Here is a 20781-nt window from a genome sequence, read left to right on the forward strand (position 1 = left end):
AAGGCAAAAAGTGTGGGCGTGGCTGCTCTCTGTATCTTCAAGCCCCACCCCATTCCCATTAGACCCGCCCCTTTGGGCTGGAACGGGAGGTGTCGCTCTTCGGACCTCAAGGTTCCCCTTAACACAGAGCGCCCCGCAGTCTTCGCGGAAAGCGTTCCGGGTAGGCTATGGCTGCGACGCGTGCAGGGCCCCGCGCCCGCGAGATCTTCACCTCGCTGGAGTACGGACCGGTGCCGGAGAGCCACGCATGCGCACTGGTGAGAGCCTGCCCAGCCGGCGTTGCCCACTGCGTTCCCCGGGCCTGGGCGCCCGGTTTTTCGCGCGGAGTCCCGTCATCCACTGCGGTAGCTCAGCCGCTCCGCCTCTCTCAGTCCCCGTGATTCCCGCCGCCCAATAGGATCGCGCCCTGTAAGACGCTCCCTTGAGCCTTGGCGGTGGCAGCCTTTTAGTCTGTTCCCATCTTCCCCAGTGGTTCTCTTGCCTCTTGATCCTGAACTCCTCGTGGTGTTTCCGCGGTTTTCCTGAACTCCTCTAGACGCTCTCGTGATTCCTCAGGGTCCCCTCAGAACCTGACGCCACCCACCAGACCTCTTAGGATTCCTGTGAGGCTCCGGTGACCCACAACCCCCATTGTCTTTCCACGACTCTTCAAAATATCCTATGGCTTCCATGGGCCTCCAGAGCACCCCAGACCTCCTGAGGGACTCCCTTCATCCCTTTTATTACCCAGAGAGCTTCAGAAGTTCCATGGAGCCCCCGTGATCCCATAGAACCCCTCGATACTCGTGGGGTTCATGTGACCTTATGGGAACTCTCAGGAGCCTAGAATACATCAGGACTTCCGGTTTGGGGTTGTATTTTTTTTTTTTTTTTGATCCAGGGTCTCACTCTGTCGCCCAAACTGAAGTGCAGTGGCGCTATCACACCACTGCAGCCTCAACCTCCTGGGCTCAAGCCATCCTCTCAGCTCAGCCCCCCAAGTAACTGGGACCAGAGACGCACGCCACCACTCCCAGCTAATATTTGTACTTTTTCTAGAGACAAGGTTTCAGCATGTTGGCCAAGCTGGTCTCGAACTCCTGGCCTCAAGTAATCCACCCACCTCGACTTCCCAAAGTGTTGGGATTACAGGCGTGAGCCACTGCACCCAGCCACATCAGGACTTCCTGTAATTACTTATGGCCCCTCACAATACCCTCACAGTGCTCCTATGATCTCTCTAGCTCTCAGAATGTCACATAGGGTTCCCATGATTGTTCAGGAACCCCTGAAGTCCTCGTGAGGGTCCCATGATCCCCTGGGGGTCCTCAGAACCTCCCTGGGACTCCCATCATCCCTCAGAGGACCCCAGAACCCTCGTGGGGTTCCTGCAAATAAGTAGGGCGCCTCGAACTTTCTGTCGTTTCCCCAGGCACTCTCAGAATTCCCTCACGGGGCTCTCATGATCCCCCAGGGTCCCCCAGCACCCAGGCGAGAGGAGCTTAGGCTTCTTTGAGGGGGAGGGCAGGAGGCCAGAGAAATGGTCCAAGTGGAAGGAACTGGATCAGAACTCTGGCACAGCCTAGCACTTGGGGAGGCCAAGACGGACAGATCGTCTGAGCTCAGGAATTTGAGACCAGCCTGGGCAACATAGTGAAACCTCGTCTCTACTAAAATACAAAACACTGGGCCAGGCATGGTGGCTCAGACTTGTAATCCCAGCACTTTGGGAGTCCGAGGTGGGCGGATCACCTGAGGTCAGGAGTTCGAGACCAGCCTGGCCAACACGGTGAAACCCCGTCTCTACTAAAATACAAAAATTACCTGAGCGTAGTGGTGTTTGCCTGTAATCCTAGCTACTTGGGAGGCTGAGGTGGGAGAATTGCTTGAATCCAGGAGGCGGAGGTTGCAGTAAGCTGAGATTGCACCACTGCACTCCAGCCTGGGCAATGGAGCAAAACTCTGTCTCCAAAAAAAAATACAAAAATGGCTGGGCGCAGTGGTTCACACCTGTAATCCCAGCGCTTTGGGAGGCCGAGGTGGGCGGATCATGAGGTCAGAAGTTCGAGACCAGCCTGGCCAAGATGGTGAAACCCCATCTCTACTAAAAATATAAAAAAATAGCTGGGTGTGGTGGCAGGCGCCTGTAATCCCAGCTACTTGGGAGGCTGAGGCAGGCGAATCGCTTGAACCCAGGAGGTGGAGGTTGCAATGAGCCAAGACCACACCACTGCACTCCAGTGTGGGCGACAAGAGCAAAACTCCATCTCAAAAAAAAAAAAAAAGGAAACAGAAAACGAAAGATTAACCGAGGATGGCGGCACACACCTGTAGTCCCAGCTACCCGGGAGGCTGTGGTGGGAGGATCACCTGAGCCTGGGAGGTGCAGTGATCATACCACTGAACTCCAGCCTGGGTGATAGAATGAGACCCTGTCCCCCCTGAAAAAAAAAAAGAAGTTGAGGCCAGGCAAGTGGCTCACACCTGTAATCCCAGCAGTTTGGGAGACCAAGGCAGGAGGATCACTTGCACCTAGGAGTTTGAGACCAGCCTGGGCAACATGGTGAGGCCCTATCTCCATTAATATAAAAATAAAACATAAAAAGTGAAGCTGAGACTTGGACTTGAGCCCTTGCATTTCAGACCCATGGTCTTGCCTACACCAGCAAAGTTCTCAACCATACAGTCTCTGGGCCAGACTCAACCAACAAACATGTTTTCTTCAGCCTGAACTTTATTTTTTTTTAATGTGAAATGCTGGACAATTGATTCCATGTAAACATCCGGGAGGTCCTCTTGAAAATAAAATTCCAAAATGTGTCAACATTTGGCTCAACTTCCCTGACAAAAGTCATCTGGAACCAATAGCTCCTGTCTTTTCCATGAATTGTAAGTTCCTCTTCTCATCCAGGCCCTCTTCTCAGGCCTCCTGGAACCCTCCGGACATTCTTTTGGAATTTTGTTTTTCTTTTGGGGGAAAACTTTCCAACTTCCACAGAATAATTAGCATTTATTTTGAACTCCTATTTACCCATCACTCTGCTTCAACCATCATCAACATTTATCCCAGTGCTGTTTCCTTCTGTATTTTCTTTGGAGTAATTTAAACAAATCTCGGATGTCACAGTATTTTCCTATAAATATTTGAATCCTTTCTTCTAACAGATAAGGACTCATTTTGTTACAAAACTACCATGGTCTGTTACCACACTTAACATTAAGTCATTCTTTTTGTTTTTTGTTTGTTTGTTTGAGAGAGGATCTTACTCTGTCGCCCAGGCTAGCGTTCAGTAGCATTCATAGCTCACTGCAGCCTGAAACTCTGGGGCCCAAGCAATCCTCCTGCCCAGCCTCCTGACTAGCTGAGACTACAGGTGTGCATCACCATGACTGGCAAATTTTTTATTTTTATTTTTTTTAGAGATGCGGTCTTGCTGTGTCTGTCCAGACTAGTCTCAAACTCCTCAGCTCAAGCAATCCTCCCGTCTCAGCGTGGGAAAGTGCAGGGATTGCAGATGTGAGCTACCATGCCCAGCCAACAGTCATTATTTAATGTCATCTGATGCCCAGTTCATGTTCAAATATTCCTGACTTTCTCACAGATGTCTCTTTCCCAGTGGGCGTTTGAGTTTGGAACTTCTAAGTAACTTTTTTCCTTTAAAGAGAAAGGAGAAGCCAGGCACAGTGGCTCATGCTTGTAATCCCAGCACTTTGGGAGGCCGAGGCGAGTGGATCACCTGAGGCCAGGAGTTCGAGACCAGCCTGGCCAACATGGTAAAAACCCATCTCTACTAGAAATATATAAATTAGGCCGGGTGCGGTGGCTCACGCCTGTAATCCCAGCACTTTGGGAGGCCGAGGTGGGTGGATCACGAGGTCAAGAGATCGAGACCATCCTGGCTAACACGGTGAAACCCCGTCTCTACTAAAAATACAAAAAAAATTAGCCGGGCGTGGTGGCGGGCGCCTGTAGTCCCAGCTACTCGGGAGCCTGAGGCAGGAGAATGGCGTGAACCCGGGAGGCGGAGCTTGCGGTGAGCCGAGATTGTGCCACTGCACTCCAGCCTGGGCGACAGAGCAGACTCCGTCTCAAAAAAAAAAAAGAAATATATAAATTAGCTGGGCGTGGTGGCGGCCGCTTATAATCCCAGCTACTTGGGAGGCTGAGGCAGGAGAATCACTTGAACCCAGGAGGCGGAGGTTGCAGTGAGCTGAGATCGCACAATTGCACTCCAGCCTGGGAGACAAGAGCAAGACTCCGTCTCAAAAAAAAAAGGAAAGAAGGGCCAGTAAGAGAAAAATCAGGAATATGTGACATCAGAGACGCTAGGGGAGTCTGTAGAAGGAGAAAGTGAGCAGTGTGCTTTGGATTTAGCAGCAGGGAAGATGTGACCAGGATGAGAAAGAAATATGGAAGAGAAGGCTGGGTGCAGTGGCTCACGCCTGTAATCCCAGCACTTTGGGAGGCCGAGGCGGGCAGATCACGAGATCAGGAGATCGAGACCATCCTGGCTAACACAGTGAAACCCCGTCTCTACTAAAAATACAAAAAAATTAGCCGGGCGTGGTGGCAGGCGCCTGTACTCCCAGCTACTCGGGAGCCTGAGGCAGGAGAATGGCGTGAACCCGGGAGACGGAGCTTGCAGTGAGCAGAGATCACACCACTGCACTCCAGCCTGGGCGACAGAGCAAGACTCTGTCTCAAACACACAGAAAAAAAAAAAAAGAAAGAAAGAAATATGGAGGAGATGTGGTGAGTGAGATGCAGTAAAAAAAAATTTTTCTTTTTTTTTTTACACATGAAAAAATGCTCACCATCACTGGCCATCAGAGAAATGCAAATCAAAACCACAATGAGATACCATCTCACACCAGTTAGAATGGCAGTCATTAAAAAGTCAGGAAACAACAGGTGCTGGAGAGGATGTGGAGAAATAGGAACACTTTTACACCGTTGGTGGGACTGTAAACTAGTTCAACCCTTGTGGAAGTCAGTGTGGCGATTCCTCAGGGATCTAGAACTAGAAATTCCATGTGACCCGGCCATCCCATTACTGGGTATATACCCAAAGGACTATAAATCATGCTGCTATAAAGACACATGCACACGTATGTTTATTGCGGCACTATTCACAATAGCAAAGACTTGGAACCAACCCAAATGTCCAACAATGATAGACTGGATTAATAAAATGTGGCACATATACACCATGGAATACTATGCAGCCATAAAAAATGATGAGTTCATGTCCTTTGTAGGGACATGGATGAAATTGGAAATCGTCATTCTCAGTAAACTATCGCAAGAACAAAAAACCAAACACCGCATATTCTCACTCATAGGTGGGAATTGAACAATGAGAACACATGGACACAGGAAGGGGAACATCACACTCTGGGGACTGTTGTGGGGTGGGGGGAGGGGGGAGGGATGGCATTGGGAGATATACCTAATGCTAGATGACGAGTTAGTGGGTGCAGCACACCAGCATGGCACATGTATACATATGTAACTAACCTGCACATTGCGCACATGTACCCTTAAACCTAAAGTATAATAATAATAAATTTAAAAAAAAAAATTTTTTTTTTTTTGAGACAGAGCCTTGCTCTGTTACTCAGGCTGGAGTGCAGTGGCGTGATCTTGGCTTCCTGCAGCCTCCACCTCCTGGGCTCAAGTGATCCTCCCACCTCAGCCTCCCAGGTAGCTGGGACTACAGGCACTCACCACCACACCCGGCTAACTTTTTGTATTTTTTGTAGAGATGAGCTTTCAACCATGTTGCCCAGGCTGGTCTTGAACACCTAGGCTCAGCCCACCTTGGCCTCCCAAAGTGGACTCCAAATAGGCGCCACTGTTGTGGCACCAGCCCAAGGACTCAGTTGAGACCCTAATTGAATGAATTAAAGATGTTGACACGTCCATAATCCCAGCACTTTGGGAGGCCAAGGCAGGCAGATCACTTGAGGTCAGGAGTTGAAGACCAGCCTAACCAACATGGTGAAACCCCGTCTCTACTAAAAATACAAAAACAAAATTAGCCGGGTGTGGTGGCGGGCGCCTGTAGTCCCAGCTGCTCAGGAGATTGAGGCTGGAGAATGGCGTGAACCCAGGAGACGGAGCTTGCTGTGAGCCGAGATTGTGCCACTGCACTCCAGCCTGGGTGACAGAGCGAGACTCAGTCTCAAAAAAAAAAAGAAACAATGTTCTAGAACTAGAGTGGTGATGGTTACACAACACTGTAAATGCACAGAATGCCACTAAACTGCTGAACTGTACACTTTGAAATGCTGTATTTTACCACAAACTTTTTTTTTTTAAAGCAATAGGAGGAAAAGAATTAGCTGATGGGGCAGAGGGAGACAGATGTCCCCTCCTAGAGGATTCTGGGTAGGGGTTGAACTGCCTCAGCTCCTCCCGAACCCCTTTCCAAACTGTCTCTACCTCCCCCAGGCCTGGCTGGACACCCAGGACCGGTGCTTGGGCCACTGTGTGAATGGGAAGTGGTTAAAGCCTGAACACAGGAATTCAGTGCCTTGCCAGGATCCCATCACAGGTACGAGATGTCCCCCAGTCATTAGTGGAAGGGAGGTATCTGTGCCCTCTAGCCCTACCCACCAACACCCATTCCCCTTGCCTAGGGCCCTGAGGGCAGGAAGCAGCTGGTGGTGGGAGAGGGGCTGTGATGTCTGGTTCCTTCTGAAACCAGTCACCCTAATTATGGTGCCGGGTCTCTGTGGAGGCTTTGTGAGACTGCTGTCTGAAAATTCTTCCTTGCTCTGGAGGTGATCATAACCATGACCCAGCAGAGAATGGGGACCAGCTTTACACCCTTGGGCTGATCCAGGCTCCAAAAATCTCAGCCCCCTCCAGATATGACATGGGCTACTCCTCCCGTCTGAGTCCCCCCACTTTTCTCCCCAGGAGAGAACTTGGCCAGTTGCCTGCAGGCACAAGCCGAGGATGTGGCTGCAGCCGTGGAGGCAGCCAGGATGGCATTTAAGAGCTGGAGTGCGCAGCCTGGCGTCGTCCGGGCCCAGCACCTGACCAGGTGATGCAGCTGAGGTGTGGACCCCGGGAGGCGGGGACCCCCAGCATCCACTCGAGACCATGGGAACAAAGGCTATTTCCCAAGATCCCACTGAATTAATTTGCAGCTAAAGCTCAGATTCCCAGTATGTGCTGGAGGCAGTAGTGGCCGAAACATGCATCCGTTGTCCACTATTCACTGGGACTAGAAGCAGCAAAGCCTCTATTTCTCACCACATTCTTGGAGCGCATTGGGGCTCCATTTCTCAGCAGTTCACTGGGGCTGGTGAAGCCCCTAAATCCATTTCCTAGCTGCTTTGGGGGCAGCTAGAGACAAAAATTCCATTTCCCAAAATGCACTTGAGTTAGAAGCTAAGATTCAATTTCCCAAAAGCTTCAGGGATTTCCGGCAGCCAAGACCTTTACACAGCATCCTTAGAGTTTGTGTTTCCAGGACTATAATTCTCATAAATCTTCACTGCCCTCTGCCCCAGGTAAAGGTGGGGCTGCCTCAGGGGCTCATGGGGATTGTAGTCCAGGTATATAGGAGCAGCCCAGGACTCTGTGAGGCTGAGGGCCGTTGGAAAATGAGCACCCTCTTGCTTTCTCCACAGGCTGGCCAAGGTGATCCAGAAGCACCAGCGGCTGCTGTGGACCCTGGAATCCCTGGTGACTGGGCGGGCTGTTCGAGAGGTTCGAGAGGGGGACGTCCAGCTGGCCCAGCAGCTGCTCCACTACTATGCAATCCAGGCATCCACCCAGGAGGAGGCACTGGCAGGCTGGGAGCCCATGGGTGAGACCCTGGAGACCCTAGCCCTGTGCTCCCACATGACCCAGCAGTGCTAGCTCCAGTCCCTTCATTCTTTTTCTTTTAGACAGAGTTTCGCTCTTGCCCAGGCTGGAGTGCAGTGGCGTGATCTCAGCTCACTGTAACCTCCGCCTCCTGGGTTCAAGTGATTCTCCTGCCTCAGCCTCCTGAGTAGCTGGAATTACAGGCACCCACCACCACACCTGGCTAATTGTTGTATTTTTATTAGAGAAGAGGGGTCTCACCATGTTGGTCAGGCTGGTCTCAAACTCCTAACCTCAGATGATTCGCCTGCCTTGGCGTCCCAAAGTGCTGGGATTACAGGCATGAGCCACCGCACCCGGTCCCCTCATTCTTTTTCTTTTGTTTTTGTTTTTTTCTTTTTCAGACAGGGTCTTTCTCTGTCACCCTGGCTGGAGTACAGTGGTGCAATTATAGCTCACTGATACCTCGACCTCCTGGGCTCAAAATCCTCCCACCTCAGCCTCCCAAGTAACTGGGACTACAACCATGCACCACCACGCCTGACTAGTTTTTTGGGGTTTTTTTTCTTTTTGAGTTGGAGTTTCGCTCTTTGTTGCCCAGGCTGGAGTGCAGTGGTGCAATCTCGGCTCACCAGAACCTGCACCTCCCGGGTTCAAGTGATTCTCCTGCTTCAGCCTCCCAAGTAGCTGCGACTACAGGCATGCACCACCACGCCTGGCTAATTTTGTATTTTTAGTGGAGATGGGGTTTTTCCATGTTGGTCAGGCTGGTCTCGAACTTCCCGCCTCAGGTGATCCGCCCACCTCGGCCTCCCAAAGCGCTGAGATTACAGGCGTGAGCCACCACACCCAGCCATTTTTTTTTTTTTTTTTTTAAATGTAGCCATGGGGTCTCACCATGTGGCCCAGGCTGGACTTAAACTCCTAGCCTCAAGGGATCCTCTCACCTCATTTTTTTCTTACAGGAGTAATTGGCCTCATCCTGCCACCCACATTCTCCTTCCTTGAGATGATGTGGAGGATTTGCCCTGCCCTGGCTGTGGGTAAATGATGGCCTGGGGGGTCCTGACTCTTGGGTCTGAGAAAGGAGGGGATTGTGGGGCCCAAACTCCAGAGTCTGAGAGACAAGGGGGCTGGAGGCCTGGACTCTGTGGAAGGATTCTGTGGGAGGAGGGGCTGCGGGTCTGAACTCCTAGGTCTGAGGGAGGAGGGGCTGGGGTCTGGACTCCTGGGGCTGAGGGAGGAGGGGCTGGGGTCTGGACTCCTGCGTCTGAGGGAGGAGGGGCTGGGGTCTGGACTCCTGGGGCTGAGGGAGGAGGGGCTGGGGTCTGGACTCCTGGGGCTGAGGGAGGAGGGGCTGGGGTCTGGACTCCTGGGTCTGAGGGAGGAGGGGCTGCGGGTCTGAACTCCTAGGTCTGAGGGAGGAGGGGCTGGGGTCTGGACTCCTGGGGCTGAGGGAGGAGGGGCTGGGGGTCTGGACTCCTGCGACTGAGGGAGGAGGGGCTGGGGTCTGGACTCCTGGGGCTGAGGGAGGAGGGGCTGGGGTCTGGACTCCTGGGTCTGAGGGAGGAGGGGCTGCGGGTCTGAACTCCTAGGTCTGAGGGAGGAGGTGCTGGGGTCTGGACTCCTGGGTCTGAGGGAGGAGCAGCTGGGGTCTGGACTCCTGGGTCTGAGGGAGGAGGGGCTGGGGTCTGGACTCCTGGGTCTGAGGGAGGAGGGGCTGGGGACCTGGACTCCTGGGTCTGTCGGAGGAGGGGCTGGGGGCCTGGACTCCTGGGTCTGAGGGAGGAGGGGCTGGGACCTGGACTCCTGAGTCTGTCGGAGGAGGGGCTGGGGCCTGGACTCCTGAGTCTGAGGGAGGAGGGGCTGGGACCTGGACTCCTGAGTCTTTGAGCTGCTCCGCTTCCCCAGGCTGCACCGTGGTGGCCCTCGTGCCCCCAGCCTCCCCGACGCCCCTCCTCCTGGCCCAGCTGTCAGGGGAGCTAGGCCCATTCCCAGGAATCCTGAATGTCATCAGTGGCCCTGTCTCCCTGGTGCCCGTCCTGGCCTCCCAGCCTGGAATTCAGAAGGTGGCCTTCTGCGGAGCCCTGGAGGTACCTTCAGGACAGGGGTTGTGGTGGAACACGGCTGGAGGCTGCAAGGCTCCTCCTGCGGCTGAACTGGCGGGGGTCCCTAGGAAGGGCGTGCCCTTCGACGGAGCCTGGCGGGCGAGTGTGCGGAGCTGGGCCTGGCGCTGGGGACGGAGTCACTGCTGCTGCTGACGGACACAGCGGACATAGACTCGGCCGTGGAGGGTGTTGTGGACGCCGCCTGGTCTGACCGCGGCCCGGTGAGACCCGTGCACTCCTGTCCCCTCATACCCTGGTGTCTGTCTCCAGTCCTCGGGGTCCTGAGTCTCTCTTCATTTTATTTTATTTTATTTTATTTATTTATTTTGAGACGGAGTTTCACTCTTGTCGCCCAGGCTGGAGTGCAATGGCGCGATTTCGGCTCACTGCAACCTCTGCCTCCCGGGTTCAAGTGATTCTCCTGCCTCAGCCTCCCGAGTAGCTGGGATTACAGGTGGGCACCACCATGCCTGGCGAATTTATGTATTTTTAGTAGAGACGGGGTTTCACCATATTGGCCAGGCTGGTCTCAAACTCCTGACCTCAGGTGATCCACCCACTTCGGCCTCCCAAAGTGCTGGGATTGCAGGCGTGAGCCACCGCATCCGGCCTCTCTGTTCTTTAGGACTCTGTTGATTCATCTGAGTGTCCGTGTCCCTAGTTTTCCAGCCTCTGTCTTCACTCTTCAGATCACCAACTTGCTAGAGTGCAATGGTGTGATCGCCTGATGCCGCTTTTCCTCACAGGGTGGCCTCAGGCTCCTCATCCAGGAGTCTGTGTGGGATGAAGCCATGAGACGGCTGCAGGAGCGGATGGGGCGGCTTCGGAGTGGCCGAGGGCTGGATGGGGCCGTGGACATGGGGGCCCGGGGGGCTGCCGCATGTGACCTGGTCCAGCGCTTTGTGCGTGAGGCCCAGAGCCAGGGGGCACAGGTGAGGCAGGGGGCAGAGACTTGAGGGTGTCAGGGGAGGAGAGGCCTGGAGACCCAGCTCCTGGGTCCGAGGGAGGAGGGAGCTGGGCGTGGACAACTGGGTCTGAGGAAAGAGGGGCTGGGAGCCTGGACTTCTGGGTCTGAAGGAGGAGGGGCTGGGGCCTGGATTCCTGGGTCTGAGGGAGGAGAGGCTGGGGGTCTAGACTCCTGGGTCTGAGGGAGGAGGGGCTGGGGGCCTGGAGTCCTGGGTCTGAGGGAGGAGGGGCTGGGGGCCTGGACTCCTGGGTCTGAGGGAGGAGGGGCTGGGGGCCTAGAGTCCTCGGTCTCAGCAGGAAGGGACTAGAGGTCGACTTCTAGATCATTTCTCTCCCTAGGTGTTCCAGGCTGGCGATGTGCCTTCAGAACGCCCATTCTATCCCCCAACCTTGGTCTCCAACCTTCCCCCAGCCTCCCCATGTGCCCAGGTGGAGGTGAGACCCTTAAGGCTGCAGAGCTCCTACCCACCGCCAGCCAAGGGCAGCAGCTCCGTGCCTGGGGAAGCCCCTGGGGTGACCGTGTGACCTGGGTGTGGGGGCTGCTGTCTGCTCTAGGCTCCTTCCCTGGTGGGTGGGCCCTGGAGGGCTGAGCCTCCCGGTCACCCCTTGCAGGTGCCGTGGCCTGTGGTCGTGGCCTCCCCCTTCCGCACAGCCAAGGAGGCACTGTTGGTGGCCAACGGGACGCCCCGCGGGGGCAGCGCCAGTGTGTGGAGCGAGAGGCTGGGGCAGGCGCTGGAGCTGGGCTATGGGTCAGTCTGCATGGCCCGGGCACCACTCCTCTCCTCATTCTTCCCGTCTTCATCTCCCTTCTCTCTGGGTCGCTCCCCGCGCCTTTAACTCACCCCTCTCCCAGCCTGCCACTGTCTGTTTTCCTCTGTCGGATATCTCCATCTTCCCCACAGGCTGCAGGTGGGCACTGTCTGGATCAACGCCCACGGCCTCAGAGACCCTTCGGTGCCCACAGGCGGCTGCAAGGAGAGTGGGTGTTCCTGGCACGGGGGCCCAGACGTGAGCACATCCCCTCCCCATCACCAGCCCCCACCCCGCCCCGTGCCCTTGACACTTGCACCTGGCCTCACGTGCCCCTTGCATCCTCTTGACACTGTCCCCCTCACAGGGGCTGTATGAGTATCTGCGGCCCTCAGGGACCCCTGCCCGGCTGTCCTGCCTCTCCAAGAACCTGAACTATGACACCTTTGGCCTCGCTGTTCCCTCAACCCTGCCGGCTGGGCCTGAAATAGGGCCCAGGTGAGTCGTTGCGGGCCAGTGGTCTGGGAGTGTGAACGGGGAGAGGGGAATTGATGCCTGTTTCCCCGTGGACTGGAGGGCTGGCGCGAGGTCTGTCCAAGCCGTCTCATAGTCCTGCTGAGTACCACACTGTAGCCTCACACTTTCCCCACCCCAGGCCTGCTGAGACTCTCAGCTCTGCCCCACGAATGTCTGTGCTCTCCCAGAAACTCATGGGTCTGGGAGCTTGGGGTCCCCCAGAGGCTCACAGGAGCAGAAGCTTGGGGTCCCCCAGAGGCTTATGGGAGCAGGAGCTTGGGGTCCCCCAGAGGCTCATGGGAGCAGAAGGAGTAGGAGCTTAGGGTCACCCAGAGGCTCATGGGAGCAGTTTAGGGTCCCCCAGAGGTTCATGGGAACAGGATTTTGGGGTCCCCCAGAGGCTCATGGGAACAGAAGCTTGGGATCTCCCAGAGGCTCATGGGAGCAGAAGCTTGGGGTCCCCCAGAGGCTCACGGGAGCAGGAGCTTGGGGTCCCCCAGAGGCTCACGGGAGCAGAAGCTTGGGGTCCCCCAGAGGCTCACTGGAGCAGAAGCTTGGGGTCCCCCAGAGGCTCACGGGAGCAGAAGCTTGGGGTCCCCCAGAGGCTCACGGGAGCAGAAGCTTGGGGTCCCCCAGAGGCTCATGGGAGCAGGAGCTTCGGGTCCCCCAGAGGCTAATGGGAGCAGAAGGAGTAGGAGCTTAGGGTCGCCCAGAGGCTCATGGGAGCAGTTTAGGGTCCCCCAGAGGTTCATGGGAACAGGATTTTGGGGTCCCCCAGAGGCTCAAGGGAGCAGGAGTTTAGGGTCCCCAGAGGCTCAAGGGAGCAGAAGCTTGGTATCTCCCAGAGGCTCATGGGAGCAGAAACTCGGGGTCCCCCAAGAGGCTCATGGGAGCAGGAGTTTAAGGTCCCCCCAGAGACTCAAGGGAGCAGTTTAGGGTCTACCAGAGGCTCATGGGAGCAGGAGCTTAGGGTCCCCCAGAGGCTCATGGAGCAGGAGCTTAGGGTCCCCCAGAGGCTCACGGGAGCAGAAGCTTTGGGTCCTCTGGGGCTCATGGGAACAGGAATTTGGGGTGCCCCACAGGCTTATGAGAGCAGTTTAGGGTCTGCCAGAGGCTCATGGGAGTAGGAGTTTAGGGTCCCCCAGAGGCTCATGGGAGCAGGAGTTTTTTTTGTTTGTTTGTTTGTTTGTTTGAGACGGAGTCTTGCTGTCGCCCAGGCTGGAGTGCAGTGGCGCGATCTCCACTCACTGCAGGCTCCGCCTCCTGGGATTCACGCCATTCTCTTGCCTCAGCCTCCCGAGTAGCTGGGACTACAGGCGCCTGCCACCTCGTCTGGCTAATTTTTTGTATTTTTAGTAGAGATGGGGTTTCACCATGTTAGCCAGGATGGTCTCGATCTCCTGACCTCATGATCTGCCCACCTCGGCCTCCCAAAGTGCTGGGATTACAGGCGTGAGCCACCACGCCTGGCCTGGGAGCAGGAGTTTAGGGTACCCAGAGGCTCATGGGAACGGGTTTGGGGTCCCCCAGAGGCTCATGGGAGCAGAAACTTGAGTCCTCCAGAGGCTCATGGGAGCAGGAATTTGGGGTTCCCCAGAGGCTCATGGGAGCAGTTTAAGATCCCCCAGAGGCTCATGGGAGCTGGAGTTTAGGGTCCCCCAGTGAATCATGGGAGCAGGACTTTAGGGTCCCCCAGAGGCTCATGGGAACAGGGGTTTGGTGTGCCCCAGAGGCTCACAGGAGCCGAGGCGGTCTTCCCAGTGGGGTAGAGCATAGGGTCTGAGCAGATTGAGGCCCCAGGACTCCTCCTCATGTCCCACCCTACTCCAGCCCAGCACCCCCCTATGGGCTCTTCGTTGGGGGCCGTTTCCAGGCTCCTGAGGCCCAAAGCTCCAGGCCCATCCAGGATTCATCTGGCAACCTCCATGGCTACGTGGCTGAGGGTGGAGCCAAGGACATCCGAGGTGCTGTGGAGGCCGCTCACCAGGCTTTCCCTGGGTAAGGGGTCACACGGGAAAGCCCAAGGGTCATGGTGTGGCAGAGGGGAGCCTGCCCCCAGCAGTTGGTGGACTGGGAGGCTGGGCCCCAGGGTAGGGGCTGTGGACAGAGGTGGGGTGTCAGGAGAGCCAAGACCAGGATGCTGACCCCCACTGTGCACTGTCTGCCCACAGCTGGGCAGGCCAGTCCCCAGGAGCCCGGGCATCCCTGCTGTGGGCCCTGGCGGCTGCACTGGAGCGCCGGAAGTCTACCCTGGCCTCGAGGCTAGAGAGGCAGGGAGTGGAGCTCAAGGCTGCGGAGGCGGAGGTGGAGCTGAGTGCAAGGCGACTTCGGGCATGGGGGGCCCGGGCGCAGGCCCAAGGCCACACCCTGCAGGTGAAGGGTCTGTGGGCACGTGGGCGAGCTGGGCAGGTGGGGTGGGGCTCAGACCAGAGGCTGTGAGATAAGCCAGGCTTGGAATTCGGGCCCAGCCCCACCGCCTTCCACGGCAGGATCATCAGCAAGTGGCTTCACCTCTCCCTACCTCAATTCCCTCATCTGTACAGTGAGTGGGTACACAACCCGCCTCGTAGAGTAGTGTTCGCCAGATGATGGATAGCGACCCATTCCTGGACCCTAAAATCAATTTAGTAGGCTGTTAGGCGGTTATCGAATTGCTCTAAAGAAACACCTGGGGGCGCGATGGCTCACGCCTGTAATCCCAGCACTTTGGGAGGCCAAGGCGGGTGGATCACGAGGTCAGGAGATCGAGACCAGCCTGGGCAACACGGTGAAACCCAGTCTCTACTAAAAATACAAAAAATTAGCTGGGTATGGTGGTGGGCACTTGTAGTCCCAGCTACTCAGGAGGCTGAGGCAGGAAAATTGCTTGAACCCAGGAGGCAGTGGTTGCCGTGAGCCGAGATCGTGCCACTGCACTCCAGCCTCGGTGACAGAGCGAGACCTTGTGTCACAAAAAAAAAAAAAAAAAAAAAAAAAAACACACCTGGCCAGGCATGGTGGCTCACGCCTGTAATCCTAGCACTTTGGGAGGCAAAAGTGGGTGGGTCGCTTGAGGCCAGGAGTTTGAAACCAGCCTGGGCAACACAGTGAAACCCTGTCTCCACAAAAAATAGAAAAATTAGCTGGGCGTATTGGCACTAGTCTCCCTCTGGCACCCAGCTGGAGTGCAGTGCCACGATGATGGCTCACTGCAGCCTCAACCTCCGGGGTCCAAGTGAGCCTCCCACCTCAGCCTCCTGAGTATCTGGGATCACAGGCACACACCAGCACACATGACTGGGTGTTTTTGTATTTTTGCAGAGACAAGAGACTCGCCATGTTTGCCCAGGCTGATCTTGAACTCCTAGCTTCAAATGATCCGCCTGTCTTGACCTCCTAAAGTGCTGGGATTACAGGCGTGAGCCACTGCGCCCGGCCTTCTTTTTTTTTTTTTTTATTTTACTTTAGTTCTGGGATACATGTGCAGAACGCGCAGGCTTGTTACATAGGGATACGCATGCCATGGTGGTTTGCTGCACCTGTTGACCTGTCCTCTAAGTTCCCTCCCCTTGCCTCTCACCCCCCAACACCGTATTTATTTTTAACAAAAGAAAATAGGCCAGGCGCAGTGGCTCACGCCTGTAATCTCAGCACTTTGGGAGGCCGAGGTGGGCAGATCACAAGGTCAGGAGATTGAGATCATCCTGGCTAACACAGTGAAACCCCGTCTCTACTAAATATACAAAAAAAAAAAAAAATTAGCCGGGCATGGTGGCAGATGCCTGTAGTCCCAGCTACTCAGGAGACTGAGGCAGGAGAATGGCGTGAACCCAGGAGGTGGAGGTTGCAGTGAGCCAAGACTGCGCTACTGCACTCCAGCCTGGGCGACAGAGAGAGACTCTGTCTCAAAAAAAAAGAAAAGGCGGTTGTGCAGGATGTTTCTCACCGCCCAAACCCCCACGGAATGATTCACTTTGAGCAGCATCTGCGAAATGGCAGGGGCTTCCGCAATGCTGCGGTCTGGGCTAACACCAAGTGTTGGGGAGAAGATGGAGGAACTGGATCTCTCATTTACTGTGGGCGGGGCTCCCCTGCGCCACACTTGACCCGCCTGTCCCTGCAGGTGGCGGGGCTGAGAGGCCCTGTGCTGCGCCTGCGGGAGCCGCTGGGTGTGCTGGCTGTGGTGTGTCCGGACGAGTGGCCCCTGCTTGCCTTCGTGTCCCTGCTGGCTCCTGCCCTGGCCTACGGCAACACTGTGGTCATGGTGCCCAGCGCGGCCTGTCCTCTGCTGGCCCTGGAGGTCTGCCAGGTATAGCCCCCTGCCTTCCTGCTTCTCCTCCCCGTAGCCTCAGGGCAGCAGAAAAAGGTGCCCCAAAGTCAGCAGGAGCTTGGCTCTTACCACACCCTCAGTGGTACCCACGCTGCCCCCAGCCCCAGCATCCAAACCTTCACTCCTTGGGGACCCAGTGCCCATTCTTCACCCCAGGCCTGGGGCTTCCTCGTCCATGACCCCCCCGTCCCATTCCCTCCCGTGGCCACCCCCTGAATGCCCACTGCTTGCCCTGCCCCCACGGCCTTCCTAACCCTCCCACTCTCTCCATCCCCTAGGACATGGCCACCCTGTTCCCAGCAGGCCTGGCCAACGTGGTGACAGGAGACCAGGACCATCTGACCCGCTGCCTGGCCTTGCACCAGGACGTCCAGGCCATGTGGTATTTCGGATCGGCCCAGGTGCTCTTTGTTCTGTTTTGCCATCTTTGGCATCTCAAACTTCAAACAGGCTCCTCCTTTTCTGGAAACACAGCCCCGCCCTCTTAGAACGCCTGTTGCTAAGGGGAGAAACTCCTTGACAACAAGGTTTGGAGGCCCCGCCCTTAGGACTCCAGTTACTAAGGAAGAGGCTGACCTTAGCAACAAGGGCCTGAGAGCTGCCCAGCCCAAAGACCTCATCTGAGTGGACAGCCTGTTGCTAAGGACCACACCCTAGATTTGGAGGCCCACAGTCTACACTTTTTTTTTTTTTTTTTTTGAGACAGAGCCTCACCCTGTCACCCAGATGCAATCATACCTCACTGCAGCCTCAACCTCTCAGGCTTAAGCCACCGTCCCACCTCAGCTTCCTGAGTAGCTGGGACCACAGGTGTGCACCACCATGCCTGGCTAATTTTTTTCTTTTGCAGAGACGGGTTTCTCTATGTTGGCCAAGCTGATCTTGAACGCCTGGGCTCAAGTGATCTGCCCGCCTCGGCCTCTCAAAGTGCTGGGATTACAGGTGTGAGCCAGCACAACTGGTTGAATCTACTCTTTTATTTATTTATTTATTTATTTATCTATTTATTTTTTGAGACAGAGTCTCACTCTGTCGTCCAGGCTGGAATACAGTGGCACGATCTTGGCTTACTGCAACCTCTGCCTCCCGGGTTCAAGTGATTCTCCTGCCTCCCAAGTAGCTGAGACTACAGGCACGCACCGCCATGCCCAGCTAATTGTTGGGGGTTTTTTTAGTAGAGATGGGGTTTCGCCATATTGGCCAGGCTGGTCTCGAACTCCTGACCTCGTGTGATCTGCCTGCCTGAGCCTCCCAAAATGCTGAGATTACAGGCGTGAGCCACTGTGCCCAACCAATTTTTACTTTTTAAACGGAGACGGGGTCTCGCCATATTGTCCAGGCTGGTCTCGAACTCCTGAACTCAAGCGATCCTCCCGCCTCAGCCACCCCAAGTGCTGGGATTACAGGAGCGAGTAACTGCACCCCACCGTCCACTCTCTTAAACTTCCTGTTGGTAACAGATGTGAACTTGTTGACAAGAGCCTTGGAGTCCGTTCCTTTCAACATGGGCTGTTAAGGGAGAGGAAATTCCCTAACCACTGGGTCAAATGCTTTTCCCTATCATCTGGAAGTTTTGCTTGGGAGGAGCTGGGCATTGTAGCTGCAGAGCCTGGGTCCAGCCTGAAGCCCCTCGTCACTAATAGTCTTCATCGTGGAGGAAGCAGGTGTTTAACAACAAGCCCGCAGAAGTGCTCACCCCCATCTCTCCCCGCCTCAGGGTTCCCAGTTTGTGGAGTGGGCCTCAGCAGGAAACCTCAAACCGGTGTGGGCGAGCAGGGGCTGCCCGCGGGCCTGGGACCAGGAGGCCGAGGGGGCAGGCCCAGAGCTGGGACTGCGAGCAGCGCGGACCAAGGCCCTGTGGCTGCCTATGGGGGACTGATGCCTGAGCGCCACCTACTGCATTTTGGACACCTCAGACCAAGGGGAGATGCACCCCACGGACACCTGGGACTTTCCCCTTCTGGTTCCTGTGTCCTCCAATAAAGTCTCTGACCAACCCTAGCTGTGCTTCTGCGAGAAGGAAGTGTGTAGCAGCTGGCAGATATGAGGCTTTTTTTTTTTTTTGAGACAACGTCTGGCTCTGTCACCCAGGCTGGAGCGCAGTGGCACAATCTCGGCCCACTGCAGCCTCGACCTCCGGAGCTCAAGGGATCCTCATGCCTCAGCCTCACATGTAGCTGGGGCCACAGACACACACCACCACACCTGGCTCGAGGCCATTTTAGTTCTGAGGTTGAGCAGCTCAGGAGCCGGCTCCAGCACAATGCTGTGTTTGTGAAACAGAGAAAGGGGAACCCCCGAGGACCCCAGACAGGGCCTTAGGACGCCCATATCTTCTTGTCTTCTCTGCCTGGTGGTTCTTGCTCTCTGGTTTTCTCTGCCTTTTCATGGCCCCGGAATCCATATGCAGTAAAGGAACTCTCTGGAATAAAATTAAAGTCCTCCTATATGACTTTTGTCAATTTCTATGATGTAAATGCTCCCACCGTGCCGGATTTCAAGTTACAGGCGATTAAACAACTGGCTGAGAGATCCTGAATTGTTAACAGGTCAGCTCCCGTGAGCCAATATGAGCCGCTTCAGCGCACCACTGCCTTAGGATTCTGGTTGTGGGTGGGTTTTTTTGGTTTGTTTTTTGTTTTTTTGAGACAGAGTCTCTCTGTCGCCCAGGCTGGAGTGCAGCGGGGCGATCTTGGCTCACTGCAACCTCCGCCTCCCAGGTTCAAGCGATTCTCCTGCCTCGGCCTCCAGAGTAGCTAGAATTACAGGCTCGCGCCACCACACCCAGATAATTTTTTGTATTTTTAGTAGAGACGGGGTTTCACCGTCTTGGCCAGGCTGGTTTCAAACTCCTGACCTCAAGCGGTCCGCCTGTCTCGGTCTCCCCAAAGTGCTAGGATTACAGACTTAAGCCACTGCGCACGACTGTTGATTTTTTAAATAAAGGATCTTGCTCTGTTTTTCAGGCTGTAATACAGAGGGGCCGTCACAGCTTACTGAACCCACCCTCGACCTCTTGGACTCAATCCTCCCACCTCGGCCGGGCGCGGTGGCTCACGCCTGTGATCCCAGCACTGTGGGAGGCCGAGGCGGGCGGATCACGAGGTCAGGAGATCGAGACCATCCTGGCTAACACGGTGAAACCCCATCTCTACTAAAAATACAAAAAAATTAGCTGGGTGCGGTGGCAGGCGCCTGTAGTCCCAGCTACTTGGGAGGCTGAGGCAGGAGAATGGCGTGAACCTGGGAGGTGGAGCTTGCAGTGATCTGAGATCGAGCCACTGCACTCCAGCCTGGGCGAAAGAGTGAGACTCCATCTCAAAAAAAAAAAAAAAAAAAAAATCCTCCCACCTCAGCCTCCTGAGTAGCTGGGACCACAGGCACGCACCACCATGCCTGGCTAATTTTTTTTTTTTTAATAGGCAGGGTCTACCTATGTTGCCCAGGCTGGTCTTGAACTCCTGGCCTCAAGCGATCCTCTCGCCTCAGCCTTTCAAAGTGTGGGACTACAGGCATCAGCCACCACACCTGAAGTATAATTCTTTTTGATGTAAGAAACCCACTCTTACTAGTTTAGGATAAAAGGGAGTTTTCAGAGGCCAGGCTCGGTGGCTCAGGCCTGTAATCCCAACACTTTGGGAGGCCGAAGTGGGCGAATCACCTGAGGTCAGGAGTTTGAGAGCAGCCTGGCCAACACAGTGAAACTCTGTCTGTACTAAAAATACAAAAATTAGCTGGGTGTGGTGGCGGGCACCTGTAATCCCAATTACTCAGGAGGCTGAGGTAGGAGAATCACTCGAACCCAGGAGGCAGAGGTTGCAGCGAGCTGAGATCACACACTTCACTCTAGTCTGGGCAACAGAGCAAGACTCCATCTCAAAGAAAAAAAATGAGAGTTTTCCGGACTGGGTGTGGCAGTTCACACCTGTAATCCCAGCACTTTGGGAGGCCAAGGCGGGTGGATCACTTGTCAGAAGTTCGAGACCAGCCTGGGCAGCATGGTGAAATCCCGTCTCTACTAAAATTATAAAAATTAGCCAGGCGTCGTGGCGGCGCCTGAAATCCCAGCTATCTGGGAGGCAGGAGAATCGCTTGAACCTGGGAGGCAGAGGGGGAGCTTGCAGTGAGCCAAGATTGTGCCACTACACTCCAGCCTGGGCAACACGGCAAGACTCGGTCTCAAAAAAAAAGAGAGAGAGAGAGGAGTCTTCTGGAAGGCTACAGAGATTGCCTAGAGGCAATAGGGTGATAGGGCAGGATACACATTGAGGGGCCCCAGGACTTGGTCAGGAAGGAGCTAGAAGGACAAAGGTCCTTTGTCCATGGGCCAC

At 55.3% G+C, this 20781-nt stretch overlaps 1 protein-coding gene across 3 annotated transcripts; it reads left to right on the plus strand.

The window, feature by feature from the left end:
- The first annotated feature begins 60 nt into the window (after window positions 1-60).
- Window positions 61-18902, plus strand: ALDH16A1 (aldehyde dehydrogenase 16 family member A1). Of its 3 annotated transcripts, XM_063657307.1 has the most exons (18): window positions 125-257; window positions 3643-3753; window positions 6434-6536; window positions 6905-7031; window positions 7624-7802; window positions 8767-8844; window positions 9713-9894; window positions 9978-10130; window positions 10656-10841; window positions 11215-11310; window positions 11488-11624; window positions 11778-11883; window positions 11993-12123; window positions 13972-14139; window positions 14313-14514; window positions 16244-16429; window positions 16729-16851; window positions 18168-18902. In XM_063657307.1, exons 2-18 carry the CDS (start codon window positions 3751-3753, stop codon window positions 18327-18329), a joined length of 2322 nt encoding a protein of 773 aa, XP_063513377.1. In that variant the 5' UTR covers window positions 125-257; window positions 3643-3750; the 3' UTR covers window positions 18330-18902. The 3 variants fall into 3 exon arrangements, 2 of the variants coding, with proteins under 2 accessions (XP_054320215.2, XP_063513377.1); XM_054464240.2 differs by lacking the exon at window positions 3643-3753 and having other exon boundaries at window positions 61-257; XR_008495779.2 differs by lacking the exons at window positions 3643-3753; window positions 16729-16851; window positions 18168-18902 and adding an exon at window positions 15442-15536 and having other exon boundaries at window positions 123-257; window positions 16244-16373.
- The last annotated feature ends 1879 nt before the right edge of the window (window positions 18903-20781 follow it).

Source organism: Pongo pygmaeus, chromosome 20 (assembly GCF_028885625.2).
Source record: "Pongo pygmaeus isolate AG05252 chromosome 20, NHGRI_mPonPyg2-v2.0_pri, whole genome shotgun sequence".
NCBI classification, from domain to species: Eukaryota; Metazoa; Chordata; class Mammalia; order Primates; family Hominidae; genus Pongo; species Pongo pygmaeus.